The following is an 11,953-nucleotide window of genomic DNA, read 5'->3' as shown; positions in this document are numbered from 1 at the left end:
CTGACAGAAAAAGCAGGTGTAATAAATTACATTGATTATTGCTGCATTACATTAAGGCACTAGTAGTAGTACTGGTATTGTGCATGCTAATTCACTGGGACACTTCAGTTGAGCCCTCATTCAGTTCCACCTGTTCATTTCCTGCAATGGTAGTAACAATGGCTATAATCTTGTTTGAAGATATGGGCTGATAATGCTTGGGCCTGCCAATATAATATCAATATTATTTTATATTTCCTATCATTAACCTTCTACCACAGTTTTAACAAATGCAAAATAACAATGCAAAGTTATCACAGTATGATGACTGAATTTCAAACAGCTGCAGTTCATTGTCACATTTTCCACGAACATCAAACCAAACTCTGATATTGTGAAATATTTCAATCAGCTCTTCTGACTATTGCAGTATTTATTTCATCATTTCTGTCCACATACATTCTCCACATTGCATGCAGTGTCTACTTTCTTCACGCCTGACAAAACAAAGCAGGATGTAAAAAAAAAAAAAAAACTGAGCGAAGCCTCATCAAAAGAAATAAGAATGTTCTGTCAGTGCATTATCGTTGGAAGAAGGTTACGTTTTTGGTGTAGTCAGATGTCGTTTAAAGCGCAAAGGAAAAAAACTGAAGAAAAACGAAGCTCGAGTGTTTTGACACTTCCGAGATGCCGTACTTCAGAATCCGGAAGCACTGCTGCTGTCATCTAAATAAACAACATGTAAGTAACATTTGGACAATAAAGACTTTACGTATTTTTTTTTTACAGTACTTACTGGGACGTTTGTGCAAGGGCCGCTACGTTTTCTTTCAACAGTCAAAGAGACGGCATTAAAACGTTAAGTTAGCTGACCAGGAAACGAAAAGTCAGCAGGGAAGCTATGCAAGTTAGCAAACTTCACGGCTGCAGTGCCACATAGTCACAAACTCACCGCAGGGCCTCAGTCACTGTTTCATTTGGTTGATACGTTGACTATTTTGCTGTTTATCATTGTGTTAACGTTAAGCATATTATCATTATGTGATCGAGAAAATCATACTGTAGCTTATATTCAGACATTGTATCTCGTATCAAGCCATTTTATAAAGTCAGGAATATGTAAAGTGATTATAGAACAACAATGAAGCTAACATTGTCGTTATTCAATGAGTTTGTCCATTGTTTGATTCAATGTAATGTTTACCAAATCGTGTGGACATGAGTAGCTAAGAGGTGAAACATGTATCAGTTTGATGAGCCTGACATTTGGATTTAAAGCTACTTAGTAACTTAAGTAACAGTACTTTTTGAATTGTTCACAGGGGCTGATTTTGGAGAATGTCATCAAGAGGCGTTGTCCTCCATATGCAAACCTGTGCAAATCAGACTGGTGACTGGAAGAAATTAACTGTATTTGGTTAAGCTTTTTTTAAATCAGCCATGGCTCGGGAGGAAGATGAAGAGGAGCTGACTGTCGAGGAGCCCAAGGAGGTGGACATGTTTACATCCGTGCGTTGCCTGGGCTACCTGTCCAGCGTCAACCTCCTTGTGGCGGTATGCGTCGGCATGTACGCGCGCTGGGAGGTGACGAGTGAACCGATGATCCTGGTCATCTTCATCCTTGGCCTCTTTGTCCTGGGGATTGCCAGCATCCTCTATTACTACTTTGCTATGGAGAAAGCTAGCCTCAGCTTGTTCCATTTGTGGTGCGGCTTCTTGCTTGGCCTCCTCTGCTTCCTCAACAGCTCCAGCTTGAATTCAAATGTCAAGGAGCTGGTCGCCAACTATCTCCTGTTGTCCAGTGTAATCATGAAAACAGTGTGGGCTTTAACTGAGCGACTATGCAGCTCAATCCGTAACAAACCCACCCTGCTCACATCAACTGAGCTACTGGAGCTCCTGGGATTTGGCATTGCCAGCACTGCCATGCTTCTTCACAAGTCAGTGGCCATTGTAGGTTTGGTGGTGGCCCTGGGGGCTCTCATAGTGGACCTGAGGATGAAATCCCTCCTGGCTTTGCCTAACCTGGTCAGTTTTGCCTTGGTCACCTCTCTGGTGTTCTTCCAGGCCTTAGGCATCACAGCCAACCCTTATGCTTTAGGCTGCTACATGGGCAGGCTGCTGTGTGAGCCTGTGTTGGATGTGTACTTCAGTGGGCTGGGGCCCAGCGAGCGCTGGACACCAGTGCTCTCCCTTGGGACGGTGTGGAGGAGGCTGTCTCTGCTGCCGCTGAGTCTGACGGAGCTGGCCTTCTTCGTCGTGGCTGCCTTAAAGGTACACTCAGACATTTCCATTATGAGAGTCTTTAGAGCTTTCATGTGACTTTCAAACTCAATGATGTCTTACAGTTTGTAACCCTTTATTCCACAGTGTTTCTGAATGATGATACAGCTTTTTGTATTACTCAGTTAGAAATGTTAATTCTGTGTTTCACACTTTTCTCTTGCCTCACATAGCTCGGCCACTTGGAGCTCTGGTATCTGGTGATTCCAGGCTTCTGTCTGTTTGGCCTTTTCTGGTTCATCTGCCACATAATTCTGCTGATGACAATCTGGGGCTTCCACACCAAGTTGAGTGAGTGTCAGAGGGCTTGGCAGTCTCAGCGATCCAGAAGCCGGAGTCTCAACCAAGTCATGGCCTCCAGGGGCATCCGACACTTCTGCCTCATTTCAGAACGGCTGGTGTTCTTTAGTATGCTGTCAACGGTCATACTGGGAGCAGTTTCCTGGCAGGTAAGGAGACACAAGAGGGAATACTACTACTTTAACTCATATCATAAATATTATCATCATAAACTATTCTAGGAAAGTTTGCAAAGCGTCTAAAGATTTTTAAAAAGGTATTTTGTTCACTGTTGGTTTTATGCGTGCATCATTCTAGTCGTGTCATATTGTAAAGAAACCTCTTGGGTGCATTTAGCAAGTCTTTCATAGAAAACATCATAGATCAAGGCGAGGGTCCTGTTTTCTTCTTACAGCTATAGCACTTTGAGTTTCATGACAAGTTCTCTATAAACGTATCATTTACCCCACGTTATAAACTCTGAAGAGAGATGCTCGTGGCTCTGTGTGGTTAGTAGTTGCTCCCCAAGCAGAGGCACTTCTGCTCTCATGCAGAACCAATTTAATTAGCGCTTTAATATCCCTATCTACTTGAATAAAGAGCCGCAATAACTTATTTTGCCTTATTAGACGTTTACCTTGTCAGAGCCTCATGGGCCCGAGTCCTAATTTGAAATCTGCACATTGTTGATGTCAGTTGCAAATTTGCCAGAGTAAGTGGGCTGTCTGCACTCGTATATGAGTTTGTGTTTAGCTCCTGTTATATATTCTTTTTTTAAATATTTTACAGCTTTTTTATTTACCTTTGCTGTTGGAATACAGTAATATTATACACGTGAAACACAAAATAACGACAATGCTGCAAACCAATTCTCTCTCTGTGAGAACCTCTACTCGTTTGCATTATATTTTGAATTCCTCCTCTTGTACCGTGTTGTGCTTTCTCTGCTTTCAATACTATATTCAGACGTTGGAGAATATAGTATTTTGCATTTAAGCAGTAAACAAACTTCATAAAAGTTAAATGAATGAGTGTAACCCATTTTTCACTTCGGGCATACCTTGGGCAGTTCAATATATTATGCAAACTCAAGTATGGTTCCACTTAGGCATGCTGGTATTGATTTGCATTCTTGGATTGATTGCCATGCTATGAAATCAGAGTAGCTTTTTGAGGATGCTGTATTGCATTGCATGCCAACACAGTGACTGCCTAACAGTGCTTTTGTAGCACAAAATCTGCTTTATGTTTCCACTTGGTAATATGTATTTGAGTGTATCTGCAAGTTGACTTTCAAGCATTAAAATCTAAAGAATAGAAACTACAAGATTTAAGGCAACCCAGCGAGTGCAGGCTCACACACTGCAGTAATCATTCTGTTATGGATGGATCCTTGTGATGTATGTTCAGTCTGCTGTCATACTCTGCATCTTGCCTTCAATTAGTTAGGTCCTGTCATGTTTTGTCCTGCCGTAATAACGCTGTCAGTCCCATATTGTGTAACTCACGCAAAGTGTCACCACCAATTAGCTGGGTGTGTTTTGCTTTGGTACAAAGCTGTAAGTGATGAATGAAAGTGACTCGTGATGCTTTTGCTTCTTGCAGCCCTCCAACGGCCTCTTTCTCTGCGCTCTGCTGGTGGTGCTGCCTTTGGAGTCTCTGACCCACGGCTTGTTCCACGAGCTGGGCAGCTGCCTGGGGGGAACCTGTGTTGGCTACGCCCTGGTCATACCTACTGCTTACTCCAGGTACTGAAGAGAGAAGGGACACAGGAATGTAGAGATGCACGCAGTAGCGAGCAAGCAACAGCATAGCCTTCGAGTGAGTAGTGAGGCCCACAAAACACACCTCATTCACACGTAAACATTTGCCCCATGTCGAAGCCTTTTCTTGGCATCACAAGGCGCGGGTAAATATGATCGCTCATTCCAACTCCCTCCTCGGTTAACACAAAACCAACTGGATAAATAGGCCAATAACTGTGCATAAACATGCTGCTAATGTTTGGGCCCTTGAGGGATCATCCCAGTGCTCCCTCCGCAGCATACCAAGTTGTTCAGTTGGAGCAGTTAGCCATTAGCTGCTGCTGACTCTCCCACTACCCTTTCAGTTGGCGTAAGTGGTTTTTTTTTTTTCTTCAACAGCCGACATAGTTTTGATGATGCCGACACATCTCCTCCTCCTAAGCAGCAAGAGCTAGCCGTCAATTATACATGAGTGTTTCCATATTTGCCTTTAGAGATTTTTGGCTGATATGTATATGACCACACTCTGGATATTGAACCTTTTAGCTGATGGTTAGCTCTAGCATTCAGAGGGGGATGCCAGCTGTAATGTTTAACTCTCCAGGTGATTTTGGATGCAGGCCCATGTCCTATTGGAGCTGTAGACGCTCTGTATGCGTGGCTGTACGTGCAGGGTCCGTTGGGAGGACTGCGAGCATGATGAGAATGCAGCCGTGAATAATGGGCTGTTTGATGGCTGCAGATCATGTTTTCACAACGACAAGAGCCCCACAGGGAGATCAGAGGGATACGGGTGAGAAGGGGAGGTGTGCTGGCTGAAACGGGGAGGGCGAGATGACAGGAGGGGGGGTTGGGACACGAGGAGAGGGCTGAGTTTGTAAACGGTGAGTAGGGTTGGCGGTAAAAAACGAAAAGGGACAGACGGACAGGAATTGTGAAAGAGGAAAGGAGGGGTGGAGCTCTGAGAGAGCTGTGGAGGAAAGGACATGATGAAAGAGAGAGTGTAACAGGGGGGGGAGATGCGGTTTGAATTCTCAAACTCCAAGCCTTCACTCCCCTGGGCGCCATGAGATCTGAAAAGATTAGATGGGTTTAGGTGAACGGTGAGCTCGGCAAGCCATGCAGAGGTTGCACCATGACCAAGTGTGCTGTAACTATTTTAGCAGACGTATAGCACGGAAAGCTAGCTGACACGAGGAGTGTCCACATTGAGATGAAGACAGACTTCTGCACGTCCTTCTTCAAGGGGGGAGGTTGAAGGTGATAATGGGAGCACAATGTGACGGTGAGTTATGCAGATGTCTGGAAGAGTGACGAATGGCTTTGCCATTCGCTTGGCCATGAATAACATCAAGCCTATTGATGGGAAGAAAATGTATGGCTGCACTGAGGAGATGCTAGCCTTGACTTTGTGGGTGTGCCCCCCTCTGTTATCATCCACTTGTTATTATCAGTCACACACACTTTAAAAGAGAATCACTTTTCCCTCAACTCTCTTTAACCTCGGTTCCCATTCTCATTTCTTGTCACCCTGCTCAATTCTCCTCTACTTCCTTTTTTTCCATTCTTGACTTCCTTTACTTCCCTGAGGCTAATGTCATTTCCTTCAGCAGTGATCTACCGCTCCTACCCCTTCCATCTCCTTCCCCCCCCCCCCATCTCCTCTCATCCTCTGCTCTCTGTCTCCTCTCCTCCCGCTGATGCTACTCCTCCGCTCTCATCCTCCGCTCTCTGTCTCCTCTCCTCGGGTGTGTCAAACTATCAGCTTCTCACTCATTCAGGTCTCTTTTTCTAGCGCCCCATCTGTCTGCTTTCGACAAGCCACCTAATTTGAGTCTCTCTCGGAGAAGATTTAAAAAAAAAAAAAAAAAAAGAAACGATTTAAATCAGAGTATTTCTCACATGATCTCATTTCTATTTCCCGTCCAGCGCCGACGGCCAGCCCACTCTCCTACCACCTGAGCAGGTCCAACAGCTGAACATGCGCTCAACGGGTATGCTGAACAACGTGCAGCGCCTCTTCTCCCACCACATGATCCAGACGTTTGGTTGCGACTACTCCACCAGCGGTGTTACGCTGGAGGCCGTGCAGACGAAGCTACGCAGCTTCCTGGAGCTTCGTACAGAAGACGGGCCCCGTCATGACACCTATCTGATTTTCTACAGCGGGCATACACACAAAGGCACCGGTGCTTGGGCTCTGGCTGGTAAGAGCCCCCACGTTTTGTTTTTGCTTTTACTTTACCTTCTTGGTAAAAATGATCAGTCGTCACGGTTAATTCCCCTCTCTTATTCGCGCAATTAATTTCTAGGGATGTATTACTTAGACCAGTGATTTTTATGCTTATTTCAGCTGACACTGATATTTTGCATTTTACTGCAATACCACCATGTGCTTAATGTTCTAGGCAAGGCCAGGCTATTTTAATTATGTAGCATATTTCATTACAGGTACACTCAATGTGCCTTACATTAAATCGCATTTATCAATAAGTAACATGAGATTATAATGAATAAGATGAAGATATAAGAACACCCACCTTCCAAAATCCTTTGACAAACCATTCTACTCTTCCAAACTACCGCCAGTAGAGTTGACCTATTATTCCAGAGATTGACTGTAGCATATCCAATTTGAAAGAATGGAAATTCTAATTTGATTAAAACATATTATCACATGTCGAGTCAGGTGCAGCAGCCGAACATTACATGGTGAGATTAAGTGTGTGTGAAAAAGTAGTTAGGAAGTGAGCAGAGAAGTGAAAAGCTAGTTAAAATATCAAATAAACAGGTTGAAATTGTTTGGTAAAAGTATTACATAAATGGCCAGGTCTGCAACACTGGCAGCCCGTCCCGTCAGGCCTCTCTCCAAAGGCCAAAGCCACTCCCCCAAAATTCTGATAATGACCATAAACACAAGACTACGGTGATGTGCAATGAGTGCAGACTCGGTTATCATTACGGTCTGATTTCCATTCTTTTCATTTCCCCTCCTCTCTGTTAATCAGAGTCCAATATGCCGAGATCAGACGAGTAAGCCAAAAGGGTTGAAAATGGCCGTGACGGATAGAAGTTTGAACCCGTCACAGAATCTCCTCTACTGGAACCAGACGGTCCGCTGCGACGTTCCCTCGACAGAAATGAGAATCGCAGCAGGTTAACACCGTGTCAGCTCCAGCACCTCTGTTCAGAGATTACTTGAGGCATTATCTCTGCGTGATGCTGCAAACAAGAAAACAAAAAAAAAATCCCCCATTGAAAAGATAATCACTTCCCTCTGTCACCATCCTGAATGGACCTTTTCAGTCGGTGTTCAGTGGGTAATTGTACACATTTTGAAAAAGTGGGCTCGTTTTGGCAGAAAAGTTGCTGATTTCAAGTCGTATTATCACTGTAATCATGAAAACTTTGTGCGACAGTGTTGTTCAGTCCTCAATTATACAGAGATCCATGAAAGAACTAGATTGGCTTTACTCGTGGATACTTACCTGCAGCAGAAGTGTCTCTAAATCGGCTTGTTTGTTGGTGGAAGGAGACCAAATTCATACCCAAATATAAATCAGTCCTTTGTGAAGTTGCTCTTTGGCCAACAGTAGGAGTCGTTTTTCTCCTTCGCTCTTATTTACTCACCTTGCACTTTATTACAGTAAGTGATGATTTTGAGGAAATGATTCGGTACATCTGTTGGCGAGGTACCACACAGCTCTCATATTTGAACTCTGCCATCTGGAAAGCAGCATCTTCGTGCAATTTGTGTGGTTGTGATGACGGCCGGTTAGAGACAGACAGTCCCTCAAGTGAAAGTTGACAGCTTTGATCCCTGCAAAGCCACAGTGTCCATCAACAGCCAGGTGTCCTGTTGAAATGTCCTTGAACACAACACTGGTTCTATAACCACCGCTGTTTATCTCGACAAGTGAGTTTGAATATAGTTTTAGCAAAGTAAAACATATGTGGTTCAAGAAGACCTTTAATATACAAATCACAGGGATACTAACTTGAGCGACGATTTATTATTCCGTCTCACTATCTAACCTCCTCTCCTGCAGGAGGTGAGAGCGTCCACATGGCCCAGCTGTTGGAGTTGTGGAAGGAGAAGAACGCGGGCCACTTCTCCCGCCTCATCCTCGTCTTGGACACGGAAAACTCCCTCCCCTGGGTGAAGGACATCCGCAGGGTGGACGGCGTCTACGTAGCCGTGCAGGGTGCCGAGCTGTCCGCCACCAGGGTGGACCCAGAGCCCGGGGACGTCCCCCTCCTCGGGGACTTCACGGCCGAATGGGTGGAGTTCAACTGCAACCCAGACAGCGACACCCAGTGGTCGGAAAAGGGAAGGACCGTGATGGCGGCATACGGCGTGTCCAAGCGCTGGAGCGACTACACGCTTCACCTGCCCACTGGAAGCGATGTGGCCAAGCATTGGAAGACCCACTTTCCCAAGGCTACGTATCCCATGGTGCACCTTTCCAACTGGTGCTGTGGCCTCAACCTGTTCTGGGTGTGCAGCGTGTTCCTGCGCTGCTTCAGGAGGTGTAAGCTAGCTTGGTTCCCACCGGCTGTACTGGACACTGGGCAGGGCATTAAACTAGTGCACTCTTAGGTAATGACAGAGATTGACATGTACATTGTGACGCTGGTAGTTTGTTTTTGAACAGCTGGGTACGATGTGTTTATAGAAAGGAAAGAGTACACCTATGATACTCATGCACAAACATGCACACAGGTTTTACCCCATGAGTACAATGTGGCCTTCAACAACTTCCAAATTCATTTTTGCATTATGTTTAATTGCTATAATGCAGAGATATTGTGCTGATAATTTAATGTCCAAACATAGGCTCAATATTATATTGTGTAACCCAAAATGATGGAATGAAAAAGCACAGAAAGCTTTTTATGGTGAGAGATATCACAATTATGGTGAATAGAACTATGTCATGTACGGAACTATGATTTCTTAATATATGATGATATCTTGGGGCTGTGTGATATATTATGTTTTTGAATACTATTTTGCCAATACTGGACAATTATTTTTTTTTGGGAAAGGTTTACTGGTTATCTCTTTTTGTTACGAAGTTTGATGATTTTCTAAATCACAGCGTCTTAAAGTGCCTTGAAGATGGATTTGGGTTGATCTTTAATATGGTGGCCTTGTTTTTTTTTTTTGGTACATGCAAATATGTGTGTATAGCTCCGTGCCTCTTGTTTGTATCTGAGAATAGACCAACGATGGCTGCTGTGGGGCTGAACTCAACGACCCTCTGGTTACAGGACAGTCGAACCTCGAGGCCGACTTGACACTCTTGCTGTGGGATCTTTCCCTTCATCACTTTCCAACCTTCCAGATACGCATTTATTCCTGAATTGGACCAAGACAGATGCTTTCGTCTTGAGGCCGTGTATTATCGCTAGACATTGTCCCTGTACTGTGCCTCATCCTGTTAATTTACACAAATAAGTTCAAGTTGAAGAAGTCATTCGCTCCGTACAAACGCAGCACATTCAAGTTTTCTAGCCGTCGTCCTTGCCACGCTTTGAAAAAGTGACTTGTCACGAATAACGACAATTCAAGAAGCTCCCAATGTTTTTTATTGGTGCACTGACCTTAAGAACTCCTATTGACTATCCTTTATTTTCTACTTTGTTGGCTCTCGCTCCTACACAACCTTAAACTCTGGAGTGGATTGCTGCCTTAATGGTGTCAAGTGGCCACATGTTCATTCCCCTTGTGCCTCTCTTGAGTTATGCCTGACGATGTCAACATTAAACTCTGATAATAAACTGATTAAACATCGCTGCCTGATTTAGTTGTATGAGAAATGTAGGTGAGGGAATAAAATACATTTGAGTTTCATTACTTAGAAAGTAAGACACGGTGGTAGACAATCAGCTCGGCTCATTTCACATGGATGGCTTTACAGACACTGAACAAATATAGACTGCTCTGTGGAAACGCCAGCATTGTCCTGGCAAATATTAGGTTTGTGAGCTGAAGAAAAATCAGTGTAAAGGGAAAATGAAACAATACATGACACAGTATCTCTGAGGGATTTGTTCGCTGAGCTTTCACCTCGGCTGGTCCCGGTGCCTGGCTGGACATTTTTTTACCAGTTTCAGAAAGCAGGGCTGTGGCCTGGCTCATGCCTGGAGGTTTGGTGAGACTTTAGAGAGACGAAAGTGGACGTTCGAAAGAAAAGCTTTGAATGACAAGAAGCGGAGCGGCCTTTCCCCACGCTCAGCCTGCTGTGCTTAGGTGCTGTAAATATCAAAACCATTAGGCAGGTATGAGCTGTAAGAGGAGTATTCACAGCGGCAATTAGTGGAGAGGAGACGAGTATAAATGCCATCTGGTGTGGGCGTTCTCCTCATTGCTGCATAGCCTGCAAGCTGTGGTTATAGCTAAAGTCAGGGATTCATGTATATAGCGCGGAAATTAGATTCCGGGCCGGATTCATCTCCTAAACTGGATTAGGTAATAAAAGAGCCGGCCGCCTCTGAGGCCCATGAGGTTGTGCTGAGTCAGAGCACACACATTTACTCAGATGCATGCAGATACGACCGCACACACCGATTCTCTACTGCTTTTCTCTTTTACTCTTTCACTTTCATGGGATATTATTTGGGGAAATAACTGCTTGTAGAGCCAAAGTTGCATCTTGAATGTCCCCTTTTCTCTTCCTATCCTGGAGCAGAAGGGAGTAATGGGATGAGCGATTACGGATTCAGCAGCAACACTGTTCCTACTTTTGCGCCCTGTTTTTCAGGAGGCCTGCTGGCTGAGGCTCACAGTAGGTCGACATTGAAATGTCAAAGCCATTATCTCAAATTACAAGGGTTGAGGATGCGCTTAGCGGCCGTTTAACCATGCAACGCTCGCTAGTATGCAGACAATCATTTGGAAAGAGGCTGCCAAGATGTGCCTGCTCGCAGGTTTCCTTCTCAACATCGCACTCTCTCTAAAACCCATATGGTAATATCATATCCGATAGTTTGCATCAGACACTACATAAGGGCTGTCACAATATCAGGTTTTCACGACACGATTATCTTGGAAAAGAATTCACGAAAACAATATTATCTCTCTTATAGAAAAGATAATTACATAATGCTATCAGTTAAAAAAAATTACACTCAAAATTACACTCAAATAATACATATAGAGAGGTGTAGAGTCTGTAACCATAGTATTTACAATATCTTATATTTAGTATATCATGGTTATGGTCAATACTGGTATATCACAACAGGCCTAAATAACTTCCTGCCAGTATGATACTTCAATGAATTGAATATGCTTATTTGCACAGTGCATATGAGCATATTCAGGCTTTTCCAGCAGCGATTAAGAACTATTCTAACTGGGGGGGCAAACGTTTTAACTCCCTCAACATTCACTCTCAAGATAAACTGAAATGTATAGATTTTCAAATTCAAGGCAGAGATATGAGGAGATTTTGCATGGTACAAGGATAGAAGTTACTTTGGGCAAGGGTTTACCAGCTGATGCAGAGTGGGGGGGTGAGGCAGACATTGTAGCTTCAGTATATTACACGTATGTCTTGTAAAGAGAATGTCAACTTTATTGCAGGATAAAGGAATTGAGAGTGTGTTTTGTACAGTATTGTGTGGGCGGACATCTGGGCCGCCATGTTCTATTGTCATCT

At 44.0% G+C, this 11,953-nt stretch overlaps 1 protein-coding gene across 1 annotated transcript; it reads left to right on the top strand.

Annotated features, from left to right (window-relative positions):
• Positions 1-582: 582 nt before the first annotated feature.
• tmem168a (transmembrane protein 168a) lies at positions 583-10,083 on the top strand. The gene is made up of 6 exons (XM_076111673.1): positions 583-720; positions 1,302-2,253; positions 2,436-2,711; positions 4,147-4,289; positions 6,216-6,493; positions 8,336-10,083. The coding sequence occupies exons 2-6, from the start codon at positions 1,420-1,422 to the stop codon at positions 8,884-8,886; spliced, it is 2,082 nt and encodes a 693-aa protein (XP_075967788.1). The 5' UTR covers positions 583-720; positions 1,302-1,419; the 3' UTR covers positions 8,887-10,083.
• Positions 10,084-11,953: the final 1,870 nt, after the last annotated feature.

The sequence above is a fragment of the Anarhichas minor genome, unplaced genomic scaffold (genome assembly GCF_050575085.1).
Source record: "Anarhichas minor isolate MPS153535 unplaced genomic scaffold, ASM5057508v1 ptg000045l, whole genome shotgun sequence".
In the NCBI taxonomy this organism is placed as follows: domain Eukaryota; kingdom Metazoa; phylum Chordata; class Actinopteri; order Perciformes; family Anarhichadidae; genus Anarhichas; species Anarhichas minor.
Note: the sequence above shows the minus strand (reverse complement) of the source record. Positions and strands in the feature narration are given on the sequence as shown.